This window comes from Colossoma macropomum, unplaced genomic scaffold (genome assembly GCF_904425465.1).
Source record: "Colossoma macropomum unplaced genomic scaffold, Colossoma_macropomum, whole genome shotgun sequence".
Lineage (NCBI taxonomy): Eukaryota > Metazoa > Chordata > Actinopteri > Characiformes > Serrasalmidae > Colossoma > Colossoma macropomum.
In genome coordinates this window covers 11,702,181-11,728,861 of record NW_023494789.1, presented here as the reverse complement: position 1 = coordinate 11,728,861, position 26,681 = coordinate 11,702,181, and the positions used below count along the sequence as shown (strand labels likewise).

The following is a 26,681-nucleotide window of genomic DNA, read 5'->3' as shown; positions in this document are numbered from 1 at the left end:
AAAAAGACCATAATATATTGAAATGACATTAACCTAAGATAATACAATGGCTATCATATTTTTAACGGAGAACATTATCACATATGTGGGTTTGTTTAGCTTTTTCAGCCATCTTGCCGGCTTTTCTTTTTTCCTCATAACACTCTGTTTGGAGAGTGTCTCTGAAAAACCTCTGTTTGGCCATGTAGCCCAAACACTTCCCCCTACCCCTCTGTCTCAACAAAAATCGGGACACCCTTCACCTAGGCATGAATGTGCAAAATGGAGGGCTAAGGGCTAAGTGTAGGGGCAAGGGGTGAAATGGGACTGGGCCTAAGGCTCTGCATCACTCACATGTGGCATTTTATAATTGAATTTGGATTGCAATCATATTGTTTATTGACTCTTATTTATCTGTCTGTGTACAGGCACGCTAAGCAGGATGTCGATGATGAGTATGGTGGTGCTGCATTCACATGCGGTCTGCAGTCTTATTACTCAGTGGCGCATGCGGTCACAGAGAAAGTGGATAAACAGTCTTCACTGCTGGTCAATGGCCAGCTCAAACAATATCAGGTAAAAGCACTTCCCTGCACCTTTATGTTTTTGGAATACTGCATAATGTGTACTGATTTAGTATTGCAGTATATTAAGTTAAGGACATACAGCTAATTTAGAACACACAGGGATTTAGTAATAATGGATGTTCAGTAAATTAATGTGATAGTAATAAGCCCATCTCTAATTTAATTTTCGTTTCCTATTCTCTTCCCAAGATTAAGGGTTTGGAGTGGCTGGTGTCTCTGTATAATAATAATCTGAACGGAATTCTAGCTGATGAGATGGGATTGGGAAAAACCATCCAGACGATCGCACTCATCACCTACCTCATGGAGTACAAACGCCTCAACGGACCCTATCTCATCATCGTGCCGCTCTCGTGTGTAAAGCTGTACTATTTAACCTGTCTTACCTCGTTCATTTGTTGTATGTGTGATTGTAATTTTTTGTTTGTTTTTGGACAGAACTCTCTCTAACTGGGTGTATGAGTTTGATAAATGGGCTCCCTCCGTGGTAAAAGTCTCTTACAAGGTGAGCAGAATCTCTAACATGGTACATAACATGGTACATCACCTTTTCACTATAAATTAGTCTCTGAAAAAGTTGTATAGATTCTAGTATGGTAAACTAGTATAGTGTACTATATTTGTATAGATCTAGTATAGTAATCTGTACTAGATCTACTTGTAAAGTCTCTGTAGCAGCAGCATCCTACCCCTTTTATGAAGTGTCAGAAAACATAGAACACCTGAGAACATGGATATGCATGTGTAGGTGGTGGTGCCATTTTTAAAAGTCTCATTTCCTATATTTTCATATATTAGCTCCACTTTTAAAAAGTGTGTTTTTATGTACCAGAAATTAAATTTACTTGTTTTTACATTACAATTCTCCTATTTCTTTAAAGATGGTAAAAACAATGAATTCAAAATGGGCTGTTTTGATATTTGAACTGTATTTACATACCACACTGAAAATTCAGTCTTCCTTTAAATGTGGTAACAGTCAGTCATGCACACCATCATCTCTGCCTCATGGGGTCTTTCTGTAAAGTTAAGCATGTTCTGAGGTTGAAACTTCTAAATCTGGGCATGCTGATATAATGTTGATTACTATAGTACCTAATCTGGCTAAATAAGTGTGTTTTTAGACTTTTTGTCTTTATAACAAATAAAAAATACATTTTCTAGATTGTACTGTTTTCTTGCCATGAGTTCTTGTCTTCTCTTGCACACTGAATTCAGCAATCTTATTTATTTCTTTTTTTAATCACTAAAAGGTTGTAACCATCTTTTTCTGTCTGAAATATCCTATCATATCCTCAGTGTCTTATAGCCCTCCTCAATTAAATGTAGACATTCAAAGCCAGCAAACACCTCATGTTTTATTTGAAGCTTTTAACAGACAGTAACATATGTTTTACCTTTTCAGTAAAGAATCCTGGCATAAAGCTGCCACTTCTGTTTCTAACAACTGACTAAAATTGGTCATTGGCCAGGCTACCGCTCATACTTACAGTCAGTGACATGTCTGGAACTTCCAGAAGGTCTAGAGTGATGTTTTACAAAATTAGTCCCACCCATTGTAAATCAAAACATGATTAGTTGATTCCACTATCAGTTCGTAATAATGTTGGTGTTTATTGTGATCTGTAAGGCCTTCAGTCCAGCTCCTGAAGTCCTAACCAATAGGAGAGTTTACTTGGCTGTGTCTACCTAGATATCATGAAGAAAAAATATCGTAACTGGATAATCATCCTTTGGCCGTTTCAAGTTTTTTTTTACTTTAGGCTTATAACACTTATTACTAACTTATTACACATTACTTATTACACACTCATTACTAAGGTTTATTCTTCAGTAACTACAGGGACTTCAGTGCAAACTGGTTGAGCTTTTCTTAGCATATAGAAGTGTGTAATGCAACGTTGGCCCCATCGGTGGACCCTGGCCATTTAAGGGGTCAACCCCTTGGTTTCCAAACAGAGCCTTTCAGTAAAATAAGAGTAATACTAGAATACATACAGAGTTAAATTGTTAACTAGCCTGATGATTTTATCAAATAAAAAGTAAGTAAAAACTACAGACATGTGGGGAACCCCAGGCGCTGGGGGTTCCCCACTGTTAATATCCTTCTTTATGTCCTCAGGGATCACCTGCAGCCAGACGAGCGTTCGTGCCACAACTCCGCAGCGGCAAGTTCAACGTTCTTCTCACCACTTATGAATATATTATCAAAGACAAGCAAGTGCTAGCAAAGGTAACACAGGGTCTGGATTAATTCACTCCCAAATAGTGAATGATCAGAGGACATGCTTATGGATGTTGTATCAAAGTCTGTATGTATGAAGTGTTTCAGAATACGAGTGCCTAGTTAAGATCAGCTCCCTGAAGCCCATATATACTTGCAGTCTGAAATAAAAGGCGGTTGGTTTAAAATCAGTACTCTACACAGAGCCATTTCTACACGTTTTGGGCCTTAAGCAATATTCTGCATGGGTGCCCCACAGACCCATATTCTTTTGTATGCTTAATGATTTTTGACAAAGATACAGTCTAAGAAAATGTCTGGACTTGTGCTTTTTGACAAATAATATTAAATATCTTAAAAAAACAAGGGCCCTCTTGTGGCTCAGAGCCCTAAATGATGGCTCATAACACTTATAGCTAGGAACAGCCCTGCACTTAGTCTGAGACATTTGATACATAAGACCCCAGGACTAATCAAATCTGGTCCTGTAGGACCCGTTTGTCTTTTCTTCCCAACACAAGAGCATAGTCAAACCTCAAGATCAAATGTCTTTAGCTTGTACAGTTAGGCTTTATATTAAAGTAAACATGTAACCTTACTGTGCTAGAATATGTACAACTGAAGTGCACAATTAAAGTGTGAAGTTGGGTTAAAATTCAGAAAGAAATACAAATCTGACTCATTGAGATTTAGGTACATCCTAGCTTTCACCAGCCTTGCTCTTAAAGCCTTTATGCTGAGTTGCTAAATTGCCCTTTATTGCATCTCAGTGCTTTTCCATAGGTGCAGTTGACTAGCGTTGGATAAATTTGAGTAGCGGTCGCGGTCCACTGTCCCTTACATGTATTTATATTGGCCTCAGCCAGTGCCAGGTAGGTGCATACATACCGGACTGAAGTGGAGCAGTGACAGCCACTAGGGATGGGCACTTTACCAAGTTTTGCTATTAGAATCTCCATATTTTTATATAGTATTCCAATTTCCAAATGCTATTTTTTTAAATATTGTCATCAATGTTGGGGTGTGATGTAATAGGCATGGGGAATACATATACAGTACATATACAGGAATGAAATATCCGTATTCAGTCTATCTCACATTTTAAAAAGTAATTGCATTCAGAATACAGTTACTTTTTCATTCTTAGTAAAAAACTTTTAGAATATTTTCCCACTAAATAAAAAGAAAATCTTCGAAAGAAACACTGTCAGTGCTTTAACTGTTATTAACTATTTTAAAAGGCCATGTAGTGAGATACTCGTTAGACAGACTATAAAGACAAACTCAACAAATGGCTTCTGTACAAACACTGAATTTCCTGCTAAAGCCTGAGTAGACTGATAAATCCCCATGATGATCCAGTTATTTATCTCAGCATTACTGCATTTACCACTTTTGCTGACTTCATTTGTAACATTCCTGTGCTGCTTTATCCTTGTCTCTCTGTGTTCTCTGCATGTTTACGTTGTCCATCTTGTGCCATGTGCTCTTGTTTTTGTTTTGGTTCGCTGCCCCGCCCTTGCTCCACCTTATCTCATCTCTTGCACCTGTGTCTAGTTTGTGGCCATGCTCTCTCATTTTTCACAGATGTTCCTTGTTTGTCTTCCCTTGTATTTTGTACCCAGTGTTTTTGTCTTGTGGCTCTTATGGCTTAATAAGTGTTGTGCGTCACTTTTTAGGTTGTTGTCTTGTTCTGTTAAGTTTGTTTCTGGTTTAGTTTCTAGTTATTTTGTTTTCCTAGTTTACTTTTCTGACTCTCATTTGCGTCCTGCCTCCTTACCTCCTCTTCATTACATCATGAGATGAGCAGCAGTCCCATTCGGGGGTAGCAGCAGTGGACTAAAGCAACTTATTCTTTAATATATTGTAAGGGAAAATTTATGATTTAAGGCTACATTTAGGATCATACTCGGACATCACTACTCTTTCTGCCCAACTCTGTTTGTTATGAATAAAAACCATAAGATGTATATCTGAATAACCTTGACCATCTCTAATAGCCACTCATCTCTAAGCCATTCTTTCAGTAGGCAAGTAAATAATTCAGCTCACATGAAGCATACAGGTATGATGTGGGTAGGCAAACACAAGGCTTCATCAAATCTCCCAGCAGGACCAGATTTGACTCCTGGTCCATGTTCTGTTTCTTTCACTTCTCATCACTCATTCTGACCCTCAACACTCGTTCTTGCACATACTTTCTCTGCTCTTACAGATTCGCTGGAAGTACATGATCGTAGACGAGGGTCATCGCATGAAGAACCATCACTGTAAGCTGACCCAGGTACTGAACACGCACTACCTGGCCCCTAGACGAGTCCTCCTGACTGGCACACCACTGCAGAACAAGTTGCCCGAGCTGTGGGCCCTACTTAACTTCCTGCTGCCCACCATCTTTAAAAGTTGCAGCACCTTCGAGCAATGGTTCAACGCCCCCTTCGCCATGACCGGGGAGAAGGTTCGAGCTTTTACATTCGATTTTTGAGTGTGAGACATGAGGTGTGTTCTCATTTTGCTTGCTATGAGATGTGCTGTAGTTTGCCTAGAATAGAGTTGATATAGGGTAGTCGTCAGAGAGGAAATTCCTGATGCATTGAGGCAGTTTATTGGTTAAAGGGCTCATATGTAGTATGTAGACATTGTTAAAGTTCCAAAAACAGCCTGTTCTGAATTCACTGTTTTCATAATGTCACGAAAACCAAGGCATTTACTTATATCCCTCTATTCAACCTACAGCAGTTTAGTCCTGCCTATTCACACACCAGTGTTTTAACTTGGACTGCTTTTTGAATGAGGCACAATAGGCCATATTTTCACATTTGTGAACAGAGATGACATGTTTTGTGGGCAGAACTTAACTGGTGGCAGTAAGTTTGCATAGTGGTGTCAGGTGTGGTAGTATATATGAATATGGATCATGCGGACACCTTCTCCAGTTATTTTAATGGTTTGCCAGCAGAAGACAGGTTGTCGTACATAAATAAGCTAACCCTTTGCAATGGGGTGAGATTTCCTGTCTCTGTGCTTACTGTTGGGTCAACAGGTCAAGGATCCAACTAAATGGCAAAAGTTTCAGTGGCAGGACATTTTCAAATACCTTGTGGAAAAACCAAGCATCTATACAAAAGAGAAACTTAAGGCATACAAATCTCTTGAGGCATACAACTCATGTCCAGGACCTTGAATACCGAGATTCCATTCCACAGCGACATCATTGTGAAGTCCATTCCAAGTTGGTCTATACAGTGCTGCCAAAAAATGGAACCACTTTGCAGTTTTTTGGAGTAAGATATAGTCACTCTTTTGAGAATTGCCAGCCCCTACACATCACACAGAAACAACGGTGTGTGGTTGTCAGTCAAACGGCCCCTTCCTGTTAAAGTGGCCAGTTCTCTGTCATTTAAAGCATCAGAATGCGCCACAATCTCTCATGATAGGCCATATTACAGTAATGTGTGGTATAAATTAGACAGATCAGAATTGGGTGTAAGTAGCCAGTATGGTGTCAGAGTAAATGGCAACTTAGTGATATGTATGGCTTTTAAACATGACTTAATGAGATCAGCAATATTATAAAGCAGTAAAAGAGTATTACAATATTGTATGAGTGACAAACCTCTCATTTTTCCACTCCTTCGCATGTTCCTGCGCTCTCTTTCCCTCTCTCTTTCAGGTGGATCTGAATGAGGAGGAGACCATACTGATTATTCGGCGTCTGCACAAGGTGCTCCGCCCCTTCCTGCTGCGCAGGCTGAAAAAGGAAGTGGAAGCTCAGCTACCTGAGAAGGTTAAGAGAGCGTTTAGCACGTTTCACTCTCTAACACACACATTACAACTTACTACAACTTCAGTTGAATTAGCTACTGCACTAGCTAGCTTGAGTGCAGTATAAACTACAGACAAAACAGCAATTTCAAGTTTCCTTTAAAGGGCCCGTATAATGGAAAAGAGTTCAATGTAGCGTGTAAACATTGTTTAAGTTTAAAAGCGTTTGTGATCTCATGAAAAAAAATTAACCAAAATTGACAATAATGCATTAATAGGCCATTTAATCTTCTGTTTCCTGTGAAGAGTGTGTAGTTGCACTTATGTGATATATAAAGAATATTGATAAAAAAAAGTAGGTTTGTACTTTAGTTAATTTTAACAAGAAAATGCATAAATAAAAATATATGTCACTTGTCAGTTGTGTTTTATCATTACCGATTAAACAAATTAATAATAAGTGCTTACTAGTCTGAATTGTGCTCTGAATGAGCATGCGCCACTTTATAGTACATCCAATAATAATTGGGCATGTTTTATAAAGAGATAGAAAACACAGTAGTGCAAAGAAAGCTCCAGTTCCGCATGCTGATCCATTTTACAATGGCCAATATGGACATTCACAACTGTTCTGGTGGCAGATTTAGCCCCTTAAAATCCCAGGTTTATTACACACTAAGACTTATTATTCAGGAACTACAGTGGCTTCAATACAAACTGGTGGAGCCATTCTTAGCTTCTTATTTTAAGGGGTTAAAACAGTTAAAGAGGTCATCGGCAAAGGACCTGAATCACCGGCCTGTATCACCAGCAACACATTCGGTTAGATAGTATTTGGTAAGAAAAAGCTAAACTTCAGATTATAAGATAATGTCATACACATTAATCTGTATTGTCTTTCTGTTGTTTCCTGTTTGACGCTGCAGGTTGAGTATGTGATAAAGTGTGACATGTCAGCGCTGCAGAGAGTGCTGTACAGACACATGCAGGCAAAAGGTGTTCTTCTCACAGATGGATCCGAAAAAGACAAGAAGGTGAGGCTCAGTGTATGTGTGTCTCTTCTGTAAGCAAAAACGCAGCTGAAGACGGATGTGGAATCATTGCTGACTGCAAAATAACACGTGACTCATAAATGATGACTATGTAACATGACTGTGCTCTAAAACTTCAAGGTCAAAGGTTTTCTTTGTAATATGTATGTATGTACACTAAAATAGTTGTAATGAGGCTCAACAGTTGTATAACACAATATATACAGTTTATTATACAGTAACTATCCTAGGACATGGTCAGTTCCCACTAATAATCTAATAAACTAATGCATAACATTAACACTGGCCCACATACATAAATGTGTTCGATGTATTCACTGTGTAGTATACATGGTTCAGTGTTATGAATGTAACTTCTGTGTTTTTGTGTTTTAGGGTAAAGGCGGCACTAAAACTCTGATGAACACTATCATGCAGTTGAGGAAGATCTGTAATCATCCCTACATGTTCCAGCAAATCGAGGTACAGTACCATGCACAACCCCTGAATAGAAGGGCTGCAGTATTTTTTTTCTCCTGCTTATAAAATACATTCAGCACAGAGTAAAATCATGCTGCTTAGCTGCATCGACATTCTGAATAGGAATAGGATAATATAAAAGTATTTATTCATGGCATATCATAGTGGCTTTGACCTATGGGCGTCTTTATGTCACTTATGATGTGTTTTGCTCTTTATTTCTTTACAGGAGTCATTTTCAGAGCACCTGGGTTTCTCTGGTGGAATAGTTCAAGGGTGAGTATCTCAACAGCCCAAAGACTTTTAATACCTATGATAAAATTATATTTGTGTTGGCCTTTACGGTAACTTTTTAAAAAACTTTTAACCTTTAACTAGTGCTGACCTGTATCGAGCATCTGGAAAGTTTGAGGTGCTGGACCGGATTCTGCCCAAACTGCGAGCAACCAATCACAAAGTGTTGCTTTTCTGCCAGATGACGTCACTCATGACCATCATGGAGGACTACTTCGCTTACCGCAACTTTAAATACCTCCGTCTGGATGGTAGGATCAGGAGAATACTGTATGCTCTGTCGCTGTTTTGCTCTTTTTCGATCTACCTGTCCCCCATCTCTTTCTGTCTGTTCAACCTAGTTCTGTCTGTCATTCTGTCTGTCCTAATTTTTAGTAGAACACTCTAATTCCACAAGCTGAACTGTTTCATGGTGCCCAATGTGGACATGCACATGGCCTGACTACTCTTGGGGCAGATTTTATATGCAAAGCATTTAATTGACCTGGCTCGTAACTCACTCACGTTTAGCAGGCTGAAGATTCTCCACAAGTGGGCACTGTTAGTAGCTTTTGTTGCTTTATAAAAGAGGTGCTTTGCATCAGGCCTTGTTAATGAGTTAAAAGGAACATTGCTAGAGTCTCTAAAAGTATCGCAGACCATACGTTAAATAAGACAGGGTTAACCCTGTTCTTTTCTTTGCAGGGACCACTAAAGCAGAGGACCGGGGCATGCTGCTGAAGACATTTAATGACCCCGAGTCCCAGTATTTCATCTTCCTGCTGAGCACCAGGGCTGGGGGGCTGGGCCTCAACCTGCAGAGCGCTGACACCGTGGTCATCTTTGACAGTGACTGGAACCCTCACCAGGTGAGACAAACAACTAGACCCCTGAACACATGCTTACTACCATAAAATTAATTGGAAGTAATATAATATGAAACTCACAACACCAAGTAGCACAGCATTAGATGGCGTACGGCAAGTTTGGGGACAGCTAGCCTTTAATCCAAATGAGCATGGTTTCTTTGTTGGCTTGCCATAACATATTAAATACTTAATAGGTCAGTTTGGAGGAAAACAATTTTAATATATGTGCAAATAAGGGCTTCAACAAATATTCTGTAATATGATACATTTTATAAGTAAAATATTTGAATGGAAAATCCATTCAGATAAATTGTATTTCCATCACTGTCCCGATTTTACACAACATTAATGGCTGCAATGACAATACAAATCAATATTGTCAGCAAGACAGGACAGGAATGAAGCATCAGAATTTGAAAAGTGTGCAAACAGTTGTGCTACTGTCACAACAAACCTGCATCAGCATGAAGAGCTTTGAAGGAATTAAATACAGTTGTAGACAAACGTTTAAACAAACCTGGTCAAATTATATGTGTTGTTATTTTTCTAAGTAAGGTAACACTTTCTCCACAAGGAAGACACTTGAATGTTTTCTGCAAATTTTAGTGCACAATTTCTTTTTATTTGCTGTGTTTTTTTGGAAAAAACACATAAAATGTAAAATGTTCTATAACTTTTGCACATACCATATGTTACGTATGCTAAATGTATGTTGAATTCAGCCAAAAAAAACTAATTTTACGTTAAAATGTGCAGAAGTGCATCGTCTGTAGAGGATGCATTATCTTATTTTCACTTAGGAAATCAACAAAACTTCATTTCACCAGGGGCACCCAAATTTTTGCATGCAAAATACTTATTTATTGCATACAATTTATTTATTTTTCAGGCTTATGTTTTCCTTTTGAATTGTGTAATTTTGTAGTTTTTGCTATTTTTGAAGGAGAAGTTAGTTAGATGGTTGTTTACCTTGAAAAAAAGAGTGTACTTGCAGCACATCCAGTCAGAGGCACATTATTATACTTGTAATTAATTGCTTCTTGCTGTTTAAACAAGGTTTGGGCAAAAAGAGTTGCAATATGTGCTTTTAACAACAGTTTGGAAAAGAAAGCTGTCGAATCATTATTTAAAACCTGCGCTTCATTAAAGGATGACACTTTGACCAACATGCAGCTGAGTGTTTCAAAACTCTCCTCTCTCTGTATGCAGGACCTGCAGGCTCAGGACCGTGCTCACCGCATCGGGCAGCAGAATGAGGTGAGGGTGCTGCGCTTGTGCACTGTGAACAGCGTGGAGGAGAAAATTCTTGCTGCCGCCAAATATAAGCTCAACGTGGACCAGAAGGTCATCCAGGCCGGCATGTTTGACCAGAAATCATCCAGCCATGAGCGCCGCGCCTTCCTGCAGGCCATCCTGGAGCACGAGGAGCAGGACGAGGTCTTGAGTTTTACATTATATTCTTGTGGTCTCTCTCACTCTCTTTACTACGTTTATCCATGTTTTATTAAATTAATTTGCCGATATATATGTATATACTGTATATGTTTTATTTGATAAGAGGAATGATTCAACTTCTTCCTCTCTCTCTCTCTCTCTCTCTCTCTCTCTCTTTCTCTCACTGTCCATCAGGAAGAGGACGAAGTCCCAGATGATGAGACTGTCAATCAGATGATTGCAAGGAGTGAAGAGGAGTTTGATCACTTCATGGTTTGACTTTCTCTCACTTGTTCAGATGTTTGACCTAAAATTTAGTCTTTGGTAATTATTTTTCTTATTAAGTTCAATCAAATTCAGTCCTAATACAATTGAGTCTGGTTCGGTTCGGTCCAGTCCAGTGTAGTTCAGTTCAGTTCATTTCGTTCTAGTTCAGTTCAATTTGATCCAATCTAGTTCAGTTAAGTCTAGTCGAGGGGTCGGCAACCCAAATGTTAAGAAGAGCCATTTTATCTTTTCAACAAAAATTAAACCACCTTGGGAGCTGTATCTCAGTATGTACTAGTATAGGCTAAAAATATAAAATAAATGAAAACACACACTTACTTTGCTCTGCTTTAAGCTTTAGCTCAGCTATAACCGTCTTTCTCGCATCTCTGGCAGGAAACTTTTCAGCAAAAGTAGAATAGCGTTAGTTTCTTGTAAATATGTCTCTCCATGTTCAGCTTTTTACAAGGGTGAAGTCAGCTTTCCGTTCGCTGGCTTCTTGTTTGAATTTTCCTGTTCCACCTTAAATGGTGCTACAGTTACATTCTGACACCTCAGGCACCATTTAAGGTGGAACGGGAAAATTCGAACAATAAGCTCGTGAATGAGAAGGGACTTCAGCTTCGTGACTTTTTAGTGTTTGACAGTTTCTTGTTGCAGATTAAACGTATTAGGAAACCAGCTAAGAGTGATTATAAATGTAAACAAGTCGGTTCGTCTCCAAATCATCGATGTTCGCCTTTAATTTCTTTGTTGATTCGTTAGCTACTAGCTAGGTGAGACTGTTGTCTGCATTGCTATGGTGACCAGCAGTCTGCAAAGGAGGATTGTTTTACGTTAATCTAAAAATTTAATTCTGCTATGGAGCCGCAACAGGTCAGTAAAAGAGCTGCATGTGGCTCAGGAGCCACTTGTTGCCGTCCCCTGGTTTAGTCCATTCTAGTTCAGTCCAGGTTAGTTCAGTTTAATCCAAGCCAGGCTAGTTTAGTTTGGTTCAATCTGGTCCAGTCCAGTCTAGTTCAGTTCAGTTTAATGCTAATTTCAGTCAGATGTCCAATATGTGACACTGTTGTGTGATTGTACATGAAAACACTTCTTATCAGAGCTTGGCAGCCTGCATCCCAAATGCCGTCAGTGTACATCAGTCCAAATTACAAATTGTCATATCCCCCCTGCGCAGCGAATGGATCTGGACCGGCGACGGGAGGAGGCGCGGAACCCAAAGCGTAAGCCTCGTCTGATGGAGGAGGACGAGCTGCCCACCTGGATCATGAAGGACGACGCAGAGGTGGAGCGGCTGACCTGCGAGGAGGAGGAAGAGAAGATGTTTGGCCGTGGCTCACGCCAGAGGAAGGAAGTCGACTACAGCGACTCGCTCACTGAGAAACAGTGGCTCAAGGTCAGAGGTCGCACTTGTGATGGGAAGTCACTATATCTGAAAAGACACACAAAAAACTGCATATCTTTAGTTTGTCTTATGTTTGTAGTGGTTGTCAGAGTTTTTAAACGATTCTTTTTAAGTTATCACTAGTCATTTCTAAGCTCTTAAAAAAGATGGTTCTTCAAGGATTCTTTAGCAAAGAAAATGGTTCTATATAGAACCATGAACACTCAAAGAACTCTTTGCATGATTAAACGCTTCTTTGCATCATATAAGGGTTCTTCAGGTTGATGGAGAATGTGCTGTAGATGGTTCTATATAGAACCTTTTCAAAAAGTGGTTCTATATAGCAACAAAAAGAATTCTTCTGTTGTAACAAGCCTGACATCATAATCTTTTTGAAAAGGGTTCTATATAGCACCGAAAAGGGTTCTTCTGTTGTAGCAAGCCTGACATTATAACAATAGAAGAACCCATTTTTGGTACTATGTAGAACCCTTTTCAAAAAGATTATTATGTCAGGCTTGTTACAATAGAAGAACACTTTTAATCATGCAGAGGGTTCTTTGAGTGTTCATGGTTCTACACAGAACAGTTTTCTTTACTAAAGAACCCATAAGGAGCCATCATTTTTAAGTGTGTACATCATCACTGCTGTGGCTTAGGCAACAAATAACTAGTGGAACCACACAAAAAACTGTGTAAACAAATATTAAAAGTATTACAAAAGGGCTTTTAATTTGTGTCTGTCAGTTTCGCTGTCATATTATTGGGTCTTTTTTGCTCACCTTTTTCTGAAATTATGTTAATAAAGCGCTTTTACAGGTCAAGATTCTCTTCTCCTCTCCCTCCGTATAGGCTATAGAGGAGGGCACCTTGGAGGAGATTGAGGAAGAAGTGCGACATAAGAAGACCACACGCAAAAGGAAGAGAGATCGCGACCTGGACGCAGGTCCGTCCACCTCTGGGACTCGTGGAGGAAGGGACAAAGATGAGGAAAGCAAAAGACAGAAGAAACGGGGACGTCCCCCAGCAGAGAAACTGACCCCAAACCCCCCAGCCCTCACCAAGAAGATGAAGAAGATTGTGGATGCCATGATCAAATACAAAGAAAGGTGAGAGGCTCATACTGGATTGGTCTCTGAGAACTGCTTTTGTCCTGATACTATTCATATCTATGTATTATCAATACAATCTAATAGCATTATCTGTTATCTAATTACTAATATAACCTCATTTGAACATTCTGCTGGCAGTGAGTTTGCAGAACCAGAATTGCGTGCTCCAGGGCATGCTTTCACAGCACTTGTTATGGCAGGAAACATCCACAGAGAGGAGCTGAAGAGCAGTCTAGACTATTTTGCTGTGCCATTCACAAGATTGATGTGACTTCACAGCTCTGCTCAATAAAATCTAATTCTATTTGGCATTTTGTGATTACATTAGTAGAATGCAACCATACACAGATCAGGCATAACATTATGACCACCTCCTTGTTTCTACACTCATTGTCCATTTTATCAGCTCCACTTACTATATGGGTGCACTTTGTAGTTCTACAGTTACAGACTGTAGTCCATCTGTTTCTCTGCATACTTTGGTAGCCCCCTTTTACCCTGTTCTTCAGTGGTCAGGACCTCCATGGACCCTCACAGAGCAGGTACTATTTGGGTGGTGGATCATTCTCAGCACTGCAGTAACACTGACATGGTGGAGGTGTGTTAGTGTGTGTTGTGCTGGTACGAGTGGATCAGACACAGCAGTGCTTCTGGAGTGTCCACTCACTGTCCACTCAGAGATGATAGCTCTGTGCTACTGCACAGTTTGTGTTGGTCATCCCCTAGTCCTTCATCAGTGGTCACAGGATGCTGCCCACAGGAGGTGCTCATAATGTTATGCCTGATCGGTGTATGTGATTAATTACACATGTATGCTTTAAAAATCTATTCTCAGAATTAGGTACCAATAATAGAGCAAATTCAGTCTCTTGAGTGAGATGAGCGAGTTTGCTCTTCAAAATCTAGAACAATCTTAACGTTACTGCATGTTGCCGATCTGGTCTCATAGCAGTAATGGCCGCCAGCTGAGCGAGGTGTTCATCCAGCTGCCGTCTCGTAAAGAGCTGCCGGAGTACTACGAGCTGATCCGCAAACCTGTCGACTTCCGCAAGATCAAGGTAAACAGAGCCACAGACACACCTACATACAAGGATGGACAATACGATGATATTTTATCATTACTTTGATACATTTTATCATGATAAACAATATGCTGTTCTGAGCATATTGCGCATATCATGCTTACGTTAAGATCGCGGACCAACTGCATGTTTCATTGAAAAAGAGCACAATTAGACCTATTTAATTAGATTATTGCAAAATATGAAATAATGAATAAACATCATTTTACCTGAGTTTTTGATGGCAGTTTTCAGATGTGGTGGTACTAGGGCATTACATCTGTGTCAAAATATTGTGATACATATTGTGTAAGCATCTGTAAGTATATTGCATAAACACTGTGATATGATATTTTTTCCAAATTATCCACCTCAACCTAAATATACAAACATTTAAGCTTAAAATACACTGCTTCATATAGTTCACTGTAGTAAAATATATGTTAATCTATATGTATAATCTATGTATATGCAATCTGATTTGAGAGACTATAAAATATAATAAGCTTCTACAGTAACTTTAATTTAGACAAACGATTATTGCCTGCAGAACTATCACAATAAATTATATAATTGTGATACACATTCAAGTACGAAGTACAACCATGTGTGTTAGTGTTGCTAAGCTTTACCCTATGACTTACATTTGAGCTAGCTTTGGTAATATCAATTATTGGCCCATGGCAAATACAGTTATAGGCAAAAGTTTCCTCAAATTGCATGTTTTATTGATTTTTTAAGTAAAGTGAGTTTTTTTATTACTTTTTTTTTTTCCAGTATGTTAAAGACTGTTTAAAGACAATAATTGTGCATTAAAATGATGGCCAAACGTTTGCACTGTTGTATGTAGAGGTGGACAATATGGCAAAAATAGCATATCATGATACATAAAGATATTTTTGCAATACATATCACAATATTTTGAGACCCAGACACAATGCACTAATAGTGCCACATTAACGGCCATTATAAACTCTGTTATGGTTCTTTTCATTCAACATTTCACATATTACACTGCGCTAGACCCAGTTAGAACTGGGCTAATTACACTGTTTTTATAATGAAACATGCAGTGATCAGTGTTCTTGTAATACTGGTCATATTCACGATATGCTTGTTTATCACAATGAAATGCTATAAAATGTATCACAATAATGTCCTTTGCCCACTTCTAACTGTATTTAATATCTAGTTTGATTATACAACACAATATAAAGTGTGTGTGATGTCCTTTCTGTGCAGGAGCGTATTCGTAGTCATCGCTATCGTAGTTTGAATGATCTGGAGAGAGATGTGATGCTGCTGTGTCAGAATGCTCAGACCTTCAACCTGGAGGGCTCTTTGGTGGGAAATCACACACACACACAATTACACAGTGCAAGCACAAATCAACACAAACGTTGGCGACTGATCTCCATCTCTTATTTTGGTGTTTATTGTGTGGTCAGATTTACGAGGACTCCATCGTGCTGCAGTCCGTGTTCACCAGCCTGCGGCAGAAGATCGAGAAGGAGGAGGAAAGCGAGGGAGAGGAGAGTGAAGAGGAGGAGGAGGAACAGGATGAAGGCTCTGAATCTGAGTGTGAGTGTGCAGAAGCAGTTTCAGAACTCTCACAGTGTTATTTTAGGATTGCCTCAGTGTTAGTATGTACATACACTGCCGTTTAAAAGTTTGGACTCCCTTGTCGTATTAATAATTGTTATTTAAGTATTTATTATTTATTAGATAATAATATTTATTAGATAACTTGTACAATGTTGACTACAATACAAGGTAGTAATACCAAAATGTATTTTTAAAGTGTTTATTTAATATTTAAATTAATTTTTTCAGAATAGTGAGAAGTTGTTATAAAAGGGATGCCCCAAAAAATTAAGCTGGAAATGGTCAAAGGTGACACTTTCAGGTTTCGTCCAAAAGAGAAAACAAGGCTGAATATTTTGGCTGAAAAAAAGCATGAAAAGACTGAATAGGTCTACAATGAAGTGTTATAATCTAACACTTGACAAACAATCTGAATGATTATGAAAACAGAGAAACATTAAAAATGTTGTTTGTTTTTCTTTCATGTTCATCACAGACACATTCAAACAGTTTGAGCAGCAGCGGATAAACAGTGAAACACACAGTCTGCTGCAGAGTTCAGTGCAGTCTTTAACCGACTGATAAACCATGATAAACTTTTCCAACTCCTGCTGAGGTTCATGGCTGTTTTTTTTCTAAATGACAAGCACTAAGGTGGCTTGTGTGCTAATAGCACCACTTGCTGGAGAAATGTCACTGCTAGGCAGGAGTTCCAAAGCCACTTCCATGTGCTTTGCATGTGAAAAAAACAAGGTGTTTTCTATCATTATAATGAAGACACTCTGGAATTCAGCTTTAGCTTTCTTTGGGAAACAATTACGTATTACATTTGTGTAATTTTACAACTGTTCAACCGTTTAATATTGAAGTAGTCCTCTAGTTCTCTCAGTTCTCTTTCTCAAGATGGCGATTATCACCTTTGAAGTACTGTTAGCATCATACATTAATCCAAAAGTATGAATTCCTTTCATTCTGTTTTCGGTCCCGGTGTTTGGCCGAGTGTGTCTTGGTTTTGGTCAAGAATTTTCATTACAGTGCTTCAGTATAATATCCTGGAATTATCTATTTGTATTTAATTATAGATCAGGTTATCTGCATTTAGGTTTGATGACTACATTACCTGTAAGGGGATCTGGCTATTTAAGTTTTTCTTCATGCTGTGGGGCTTTCTCAGTCATTTGTAGAGAGGCTCACTGGGCAGCTTTCATGGGAAACACATATTGAAAACATTGTTCAGAAAATAGGTAGAGGTATATCAGAAGATGTTCCTCTTCTCTTTCCCCTACCTCTAGAGTGCTAGTGACACAGGCATTAGTTTTATTTCACCTTGATTACTGCTCAGCAGTCAGGCAGCCAAAAAAGATCTGTCTAAGCTTCAAATAGCTCAGAATAAAGCTGCAAGGCTCGCACTGCCCTGTCTGCCAGGTGTGAGGCAGAGTACGGGGATTGCATGCTGGTGTCTCATGGCTCAGAGTAGAGGAGAGGTTGGCGTGCAATATCACAGGTTTCTTTAGGAATATTTGTTATAGTAAACAAGCAAATTGTACTCACAAATAAATTAGTGAGATATCGACATAGTTACACTACCAGGCAGGCTACTAAGGGTTATCTAGTGAAAGCAAAACCGAGAACAGGTGCAGTGTGCAGATCTGTAATGTATATGGCCATCACAATGTGGAACATGTTGTCAGTCATGATCACTGAAGCACCCAGAAAGGCAATTTTAAACACATGAAGAAAAACCCTATCGTTTATTAACCAATTTAATATGTTTTTTTGAGACTTATTACATTTCTTATATACGCCTTGTTATATATGTTATGTTTAGGTGGACCCCAGAAAGAGTAGCTGCTACTTTAGCAGCTATTGAAGAATAAATATAGAATAAAGAGCTTTCGTCAGTCATCTACAGCTTCTTACGAATTATTTGAAACCTATGTAGTTATACAGTACTAACATCAAGCATAGTTTCAGAAACATTATTTGCAAAGAAATTGGCTTCATGTTACTGAATTCCAGACTTTTAAATGGCAGCAACTGCAAATACATGCGAAAGTGCCATTAGCTCCCTCTTGTGGTGTGATGTGATCCCAGACGGCAGCTTCGCCTCTGAGCTGATCGGAGAACTTGTATTTGTGGCCCACTCTAGTGAAGACTTAACTGAATCATCAGTTATGTAATGCTGCAGTGTCACTGCTTTTTGACTCGTTGTGTCTATTTCTGTGTGGTGCTGTGTGCGGCAGCGCGCTCTGTGAAGGTGAAGATTAAACTGGGCCGGAAAGAGCGCAGTGTAGAGAGGGGCAAAGGCAGGAGGAGGGGCGGGAGAACCAGAGCCAAACCTGTGGTCAGTGATGATGATACTGAGGAGGAGCAGGAGGAGGTAAGAAATGCATGTATGATTTTTAAAGCTGCTATATATATATATATATATATATATATATATATATATATATATATATATATCTTGTATAATATGTTGTAACTATACGTCACAAATGTGTTTCAGGAGCGCTCCAACAGTGCCAGTGAGGAAGAGCAGGGATAAAGAGACTGCGTATACTCAATGTCCCCTGCCAGGTACTACAAGTTTAAAGCCTTAATCAGGACCTTTGGGACCAGATTTTTCTTTGAGGTGCTTTTCACAGCTTGCACACGAGACTGGAGAAGTATGCACAAAAACCACTACTGGAATGAAAATATTTGGAATTTTTTTAGAGCGCATTTTAGAGCATCGCTCGTCCCGGAGTTTCGTTTTCCTCTTATTTGTCATTTTTGGCCCATTTCAAGAGCATATTGGCATGTTTACATGTAATTGAGGTCTAATAAATGTCCTGATTGGAGCTTTATACAGGCTAGTCACTGACACGGACATGATTAGCATTTCTGTGCAGTATGGAAGTGAATTAGGTTAGATAGCTATAACTAAATTGCCTATACTGTTGTATCTAATGAAAACATGTCATCTTAAACCAAAACGTGTACTGTTAGTGTAAATGCCTGCATGTGCTTTAATGTTTTAATGTGGACACAGCTCGTAGCACACTGCCCCTTGTGGACCCATTTGTGTACTGAGCGAAGTGGCTGGCATGTACTGCCAGCAGTTTGTGTGTGCGTGAATTACGTAGCACAGTATATAGTTTACGGTATTGTGCTGATGTAAGTTTTGGGGCATTTTAAGTCATAAGCTTGATGCACAATAGAGTAACGTCCAGCTGCATGTGTTTGAGTGCTTAGTGCTTGAGCCATTAAAATGTCAGCTTTTTATCCCCAACTTGAGGTACTTTTAACGAAAAGGTTAAGACTGCCACCAAGATAGTGTGTAAGAAGCACTGAGCTCCATGTGTCTCAACCCGAATTCTTGAAAAGTGACACACCATTGGTAAAAAGGATAGTCTTGACGTGTAAGTTGCTCTGGATAAGAGCGTATTTTAGATCAAATGTAATATCAATGTTGTTTTTGAATGTGCACCGCTCTGTACTAGCATGCCAAAGCACTGTAGGCTTAAGTGTGAGTTTTACTTTTGTAGAAATGGAACTTGATGTTATGTAGATTTTGTCCATGTTTTTAAAAAATGGAGCTGGTGGATGTCTCCACTGTTGTGGTGACGTTCAAACGACTATCTGTCTGTGCAGAGAGCGAAGCGTACGACTTTTTCTGTATCGAGTGTCAGTGAACGCTCAGAAATAACAATAAAATACTCCAGTGCAGCTTGATGTTCGTGATTATCTGACATGCATGTTCATGTTTAAGGTCTAGTAGTGTTTTCCCTGTTCTAACACATATATTTCAACTCTGAAATGGTCTTATTGTTAACTGATGAATTGACTGAACATTTAAAACAGGAAAAATACCAAACCATGCAGTACAGTTGGATCCCCCCCATAATAAAGCTAATAAAATGTTTCAATGTGTAATACACATCAGTGTCCTCTAGGGGGCAATGAAACCTCATTTAAACACTTCAAAAAACAAATAATAATAATAGCAAGTATTATTATTATTATTATTATTATTATTATTATAACTTTAGTGCTTTAAAAATGCTTTAAAATGTCAAAAAAGTAAAAAAAAAAGTTAACATATATAAGAGAACAGCGCAAAAGGAAATACAAATGTACAAATGACAAAATAATAACAAAATTGTAGTAATAGTAGTATTGATTAATAATAAGTTAAACAAGGAAATGTTGTTCAGAAAAACAATAATGATAAGTCTAACTCTAAGATTAATAACTAAATAATAATACGCCTGCAGTTTGAGGGCACGTGCTGATGAGCTAGAGTGCTAATTTCTTGAGTTTTGATTTCAGAGCATTTCTTGTAATCATGCGTTTTCTGTACGGGAAAAACTGACCCTGTTTTCAGCTTCATAAAAATCAAGCATAAACGCTATTCAGGATGTGGCTCTTCCTGTGTGTGTGTGTGTGTGTGTGTTTTTTGGCATGTGCTGTATGAATAGGCATCCATGGTGGGTCACTGTGTTGGGGGTGTGAATAAAGATACGCTCTGTTCCTGTAAAACTGTAACTGCTGGAAGGAAGAGGGACTTCTAGGAAAATCTTGATGTTCTTGAGCGCCTGCCCAGAGCCTGCTGACGTCGACCAGAGACGGAGAAGAAAGAAGGAGTGGGGGGGGGCAGAGAGAGAAAGACAGGGAAGGAGAGAAAAGGAACGAGAGAGAGGAAGAGAGAAAAAAGAAAGAGAGGGAGAGAAAAGAACAGAAAATAATAGAGTAGACTTTATTGTCCATTTCATTTCCATAAAATGGAATTTTCTCTTTAGTGCTGCCATATGGAAATATTACATTCTACACATAAAACACATAAAAATATAGGAAATACAGGAAAGCAGCAACAAGAATATATTACAACAAAATACTTTACACTCTTACACAAAGTACAACACAAAACCATAGACAAATAAATGTACATAGAGGAGGTCTGAAATGCTGAGTGGATGAGTTAATCACTACAAGTTTGCTTTGCCTTTTTTTGAATGCTAAAAGAATGTGTCCTTAAATTGTGGTTGTTTATCTTCCATGATCTTCCCTGGATTATGACCCATATGACTTTGTTTTTCTGTTTGACCCATAGATTAACATACTGTGACATTATATTAAACGTCAGAATAGTCTCAGTTAATGATCTAAAGAGAGTACGAGAGAGAGTGAGACTGACCAAGTGGCTGAAATGGGGAGAGGGAGAAAGATACGAAATGCAGGGAGAATGAGAAAATGAAAGAATGAGGGAGAGAGAGGGGGAGAGAAGGTGAGAGAGGAAAAAGATAGGAAAGAAGGGAAAGGGAGGGGGCAAAGGGAGAAAAAGAGGAAGGAAGGGGAGAGAGAGAAATAGGAAAAAAGAAATGTGTAGAGAGAGAACTGTGAATTAATGAGCGAATCAGAGACTCAGTTAAGCTCATCTGATTTGTTAACTGTTTGATTTGAATCATAGAACACAGCACTGCTACAGAATGATTAGAATGTGTTTATCAGTAAAGCCTAGAATGAAATCTGACACATCTTCCCCATAATAGTTCCTCTTTCCCTCTCTGTATCTGTGATCATCTCCGTCTTCATCAGAAAAAAACACATGAGGGACAGCTGTGAAAGAAACATGAGACAGACAGCAGTAATATAGAGAATGAAATAGAGATAAAATGCTAACTAAACATTGTAAGAGTCTGAATAAGTCTTTGTCTTGTGGTCTATTCATGTGCTGTTGGAAATAATGTAAATGTGACATTTATGGTTACAAGTCATAATTACAATTGACTGTTTGCAAAATAGTGAAATAGTAAGTTTGCAGTTTTTTAAATGCAATTTTTAGACTCCACCTAGAAAAAGGTAAACAATAATGATAATATTGCAAAAAAAGAAAGAAGCATAACTATTTCTCACATACATATATGGACAATTCATGCCAGGTCATGCCATTGCTGATGGCTGGGGCAACTGGTAGCTGATGTGGGGAGAGGATAGGCTTACTCAAATTCCAGCTGCATTATTATGCAATGCAGTTCATTAATTTTATGTACTTTATTAAGAAAACACAAAATCATGACACACCAGACCAAATTTTGTCCACCCGCCAAGGCACATTCCAACCAAAACACCCAAATTGGTAAGAAACCAGCAAATCTGGCAACCCGGCCTTCATAATGTCTGAGGAAAGGACGGTTTCAGTGGCCAATAGTAGATAAATCTTTTTTTTCTTAATGCTTCCTAAGTGCAGTTTACCTTTAGCAACAATTAGGCCACTATTAGAAAGGAACCAAAATAGATCATGCTAGCTAGCTAAACATGCCTCAGACTACAAAATACTTACAACACCCTTATAGCAAAGCAGTGTTTTGAGTTTGCCTGATTCAAATGTGTTGAATGGTTGCACATCGCATAGAATAAAGTGTGTTACATCAATACAGTTCCTGCCAAAAGAAGTAAACTAAAAGGCAGCAACTGAGTTGATGTAACATATTTTCATTGGCCACTTTATTAGGTTCACCTACCTTGTATCTATGCTCATTGTCCATTTTGTCAGCTCCACTTACCATATAGGAGCACTTTGTAGTTCTACAGTTACAGACTGTAGTCCATCTGTTTCTCTGCATAATATGTCAGCCTTTACCCTGTTTATTAGTGGTAAAGTCAGGACCACCACAAAACCACCACACAGCAGGTGCACGTCTATGGTAAGTGGACCTAATTAAATAAACAACCACCTGACATTTAAATCATGAAACATTTTTTCACTGTAGGACATCAGATCATCCAACAACATTAGAAGGCAGATTTTTACTGGCCATCCATCATAGGGGTCATAGAGGCTCCATCACTGACAGTTTCATGTCCAGTTTGTTTAAAAATGTACATTTCCTTTACTCCGAAAATTGCCTAATTGTGAAATGTTGCGCAGTATCATTGCACAGTCTAAGCTATTCTGAGTCACTGGTAACACCCGTAGATCCACACAAAGATAGATTAATGAGGATGAATGAGTGCTGAAGTTAACGCCTTTTAGAGGACTGGGATGGACCAGGCCAAAAACATGAACACACTGTAGTCTCTGGATTAAAAAGAAAGGCAAAAACAGAAGAGAATTACTGAATCTAAAAGATGCAAAAACACTGACGAGGGAAGAAAATCAATAAATGAATGATGAATGAATAAATGAATAATCGTGATTAAATAAGCAAGTTCAGTCCAGCAAAACATTACTTCATATAACAATGTCAGATGATATAAATATATATTAACATGTTTGTTTTGTAAATCACATTCCCCACTAGAATTTATAACCATGTTCAAAACTCAGTTTAAAGAGGAATTTTCAGATTTTTTACATTTTCTGCATAATTTAACTGGTTTAGATGTGAACCAAGTCATTCACAGTGCTTTGATGTGAAATACTCCATTCTAGATAAGCATACCGATTATGAATTGTTCACAGTGATGGTGATAGGAACCAAACATGTGAAGTGCACTACCTGATGCCTAAAACATTGTTTTACACTGGTATGGGATACTTTTACCAGTAATGTTCAGGCTTTATGTTATTTATTATAGCATTTTACCGGGATGCACATGTATTCTGTTTACATCCCATGAAAATCCTGGTAAACAGGAGATGACGTTGCTCAGCATGAGTAGCCAATAGATCCTTAATTTCTGAATCATGTATGAAAATCCATCAAAGGAACGGCACTTTTTTCTTGAAAAATTTAAAATTTGACTATATAAACACATTCTGCTTTGCTCATCATGCTGTATTTATCAGGCTGTATATTTTTTGTTTGCAAAATTAAACAAAAAAAATGTAAACTGTAAAAAAAAAGTCACAAAAACTTTCAGTTTGCTGGCTGTAATCTAGACTAGTGTAATCTAGTGTATTTTGCGTTCACACTTCAGTCAGTAGGTTCTCTACAATTAATCATTTCACATCAAACCACTCTGAATGACTTTGTTTACATCTCATTGATTATGAATTATGCAGAAATTTTGAAAAATTGGTGGAATTCCCCTTTACAAGTCATGTGTGTAGACACTAAGACCAGCATGGAGGCAGTCTGTACATGTGTGTGTGTGTGTGTGTGTGTGTGTGTGTGCGTGTGTGCGCAGTGGTCACATGGTGTGGTCACAGAGTGTCACATGGTGAATCATACTGTAATGGCAGTGAAGGACTGTCCACCACTCATACCCATCTTTTCTGCAATCATTAACAGAGGGCAGGTTAGTCAGGGTCTTGACTCACACACACACACATTTCATTGTATGGCTGTGTTTGTGTGTGTGTGGTGTGGTATGCGCGTAGAGGAGGGGCTACAGTGCTATGTGGTTCAGCAGCTTTTTCTGCATTTTTCTCATGCTTCCCTCTCTCTACAAGAACAGCATGAGCTCATAAGCGGGCTATCCCACATACACACCCACTTACACACACACACACTGTGCAGATAAGAGGGGCACACAATCAGTTTTCTGTTAGCACACAGAAACCTACAGCAGCACTGATGAAACATTAACCACATGAGGGGTGTTTCAAAGTTAGCATAATTTTGTTATCACTTCCATTAGGGGAATGGTCAGCTGAAATCCGATTGAAACAGTTTTTCACTTACCCTGGATGTACTTGATCAGCCATGACATGTTTAGTGTCCAAATTTTGCTTCTTTAGCGTAGCAGTGGAGCTACAAGACTAATGTTGCTAATAAACACAGTCAAAAAAGCTTTAGATACAACTACTGGCTGCCCCAGCGATCAGCTACACTGTGCATATTAGAGCTTGGCTTTCAATTCAGGTCATAAATGTCAACAACTCAGTCAAAAACGAGGAAAATCAACACAATACAATAAGGCTAATTTCTGCTTGCATCCTTGTAGAATTCTATTGGAATGTTAGCGCTAAGCTAATGGCAATTCACATGAACATTTTTGGCTATTTTAGATTAAACATGTATGTTTGAAGCTTGTAAAAGACATTATGTTTAAGTTGAAGCTTGTAACAAACACAGTAACATATCGTTGCTGTCCAAAGAAAAACAAGCATCTCCAAAATGGTAACTTTATAGGAGAAGGCAAAAACATTCTTTACTTTCAATGTAGGTCAATGTAAAGATATCTTATTCCAAGTAATTTTTGGGCATTGCTATTGGTCCATTCATCATGAAATTTTCACACATTGTAAAGGATAGTCACTGTGTTCAAATGATGCAGAAAACTAAAAATTGACAAAAATGGAGATACATGTTTTCCTTTGGACAGCAACGATATATTTATTTACCTGGCAGCAGTTTTATAGTAGCAACATTGTCAAGTTAGCCTCATAGCTCTAGTATAAAACTAAAGAAGCAGAATTTAGACACCAGAACTGTCTCAGCTGATTGGCAGCATCTGGGGTTAGTGGAAAATTGTGCACATATGTGGGCCAACGTTTCAACTGACCTATGTTCTGCATTTTTGTGGCAACTGTTGCAATATTGCTTTACAGAACATCACATTAAACATAGTGAAGTTTAGTTAGAGTTTAGATTCACTATGTTACATTAGGTTTCCAGTTTAAAATGCTTTAGGTTTGAACTGGAGTTTGTTGTAGTGCTTTAAAACCAGGCAGGAAGGAAACAACAACCACAAGTTCACTGTGCTAACATGAGGTTACATGACAGCTACACCCAATCTACTAGTGTAAATCTATCAGTGTAAATTTCATTTTTAATTAAAAACATAGTATAACTTTAGTTATTCTAATTGAGTTATGTGCTACAATTTCTTATAATGTTAAAGGGATTTTTGTCAGTGTTCTGTAAAGCTTGTCCAGCCTAGCAACAGTTGCTATGAAAGAGTGCATTTGTGGGCAAAGCATGGATAAACCCTCCCCACAATCTCATAATTACATAACTTACATAGATTCACAGTAGTTACTAAATAATTCTTTAGACTTAAGAACTGGGGTTAGTAATAATATCTCAATATATCACGTTTCACTCACCTGACTGAAGATGATCACACCAGAAAGTTCTATTATGTTTAGAATCCAATATTGTTGAATTTTCAAATCATTTGCAAATCTGGGGGGAGAAGAGGAAGATTTGAATAAACAGATGTCTTCTTTTTCAGAGCTGTGTCAGATTTATTGTATGCAAAGTCTCGTTCCCTCACCTCTGCTGAACACTGAGTCTAATTTTGCTGTTGCAATGAAAAAAGTGTTGGGAATTTCCTTGACTGAAATATGAACATCATTTCCACACACACACATATATATACATCAGACTGTGAGATTATGTAATCATTTTCTGACACTGTGTGGTAAATTCAGTAGCTATTATCAGATCTGGGCTGTGTGGTGAAAGCCTGGTGTTCGATCACACCACCTGTTTTACGCACATACGATTGGTCTGGTCTACGGCTGAAGCTCAAAGGTACTGGTGACTTTTTATCTCTGCACTCAGAGGGAAAATGCTGCAAATACTGTTGTGGCAAATGGCATCATTCTTCATGAGAAGTGGGAGAAATATTCAGACTGTGAAGAGAGTAAAAATTCTTAACGTTTCCGATAATGATTATTTCTTACTAGTTTCCTCAAAGGAAAAGCAGCATTGTTTGTAGTATGTTTCTAGTACAGTTTTCACCTCTTAAATCAT

At 38.4% G+C, this 26,681-nt stretch overlaps 1 protein-coding gene and 1 long non-coding RNA gene across 3 annotated transcripts in view; one reads left to right on the top strand and one right to left on the bottom strand.

Moving 5' to 3' along the window:
* The window catches only part of LOC118807910 (transcription activator BRG1), a 34,197-nt gene extending 14,434 nt beyond the window's left edge, over nucleotides 1–19,763 (top strand). The window contains exons 14-33 of one of the 2 annotated variants that reach the window (XM_036570094.1): nucleotides 408–555; nucleotides 756–919; nucleotides 1,005–1,071; nucleotides 2,689–2,799; nucleotides 5,006–5,248; nucleotides 6,464–6,577; nucleotides 7,482–7,589; nucleotides 7,983–8,069; nucleotides 8,296–8,342; nucleotides 8,445–8,611; nucleotides 9,045–9,208; nucleotides 10,418–10,645; nucleotides 10,838–10,915; nucleotides 12,090–12,308; nucleotides 13,149–13,405; nucleotides 14,361–14,466; nucleotides 15,712–15,813; nucleotides 15,918–16,050; nucleotides 18,297–18,433; nucleotides 18,560–19,763. In XM_036570094.1, the coding sequence (XP_036425987.1) occupies nucleotides 408–555; nucleotides 756–919; nucleotides 1,005–1,071; nucleotides 2,689–2,799; nucleotides 5,006–5,248; nucleotides 6,464–6,577; nucleotides 7,482–7,589; nucleotides 7,983–8,069; nucleotides 8,296–8,342; nucleotides 8,445–8,611; nucleotides 9,045–9,208; nucleotides 10,418–10,645; nucleotides 10,838–10,915; nucleotides 12,090–12,308; nucleotides 13,149–13,405; nucleotides 14,361–14,466; nucleotides 15,712–15,813; nucleotides 15,918–16,050; nucleotides 18,297–18,433; nucleotides 18,560–18,598 (2,719 nt within the window). In that variant the 3' untranslated portion in view covers nucleotides 18,599–19,763. Of the gene's footprint in view, nucleotides 1–407; nucleotides 556–755; nucleotides 920–1,004; nucleotides 1,072–2,688; nucleotides 2,800–5,005; nucleotides 5,249–6,463; nucleotides 6,578–7,481; nucleotides 7,590–7,982; nucleotides 8,070–8,295; nucleotides 8,343–8,444; nucleotides 8,612–9,044; nucleotides 9,209–10,417; nucleotides 10,646–10,837; nucleotides 10,916–12,089; nucleotides 12,309–13,148; nucleotides 13,406–14,357; nucleotides 14,467–15,711; nucleotides 15,814–15,917; nucleotides 16,051–18,296; nucleotides 18,434–18,559 lie in introns of both variants that reach the window. The other variant, XM_036570093.1, reaches the window with a different exon arrangement.
* Nucleotides 19,764–21,848: 2,085 nt separating this feature from the next.
* On the bottom strand, nucleotides 21,849–26,258 carry LOC118807909. Its single transcript, XR_005007243.1, has 3 exons — nucleotides 26,200–26,258; nucleotides 26,030–26,108; nucleotides 21,849–23,113 (listed from the first exon to the last, which is right to left on the bottom strand). It is a non-coding gene; the product is annotated as an uncharacterized LOC118807909 (long non-coding RNA).
* Between the last annotated feature and the right edge of the window lie 423 nt (nucleotides 26,259–26,681).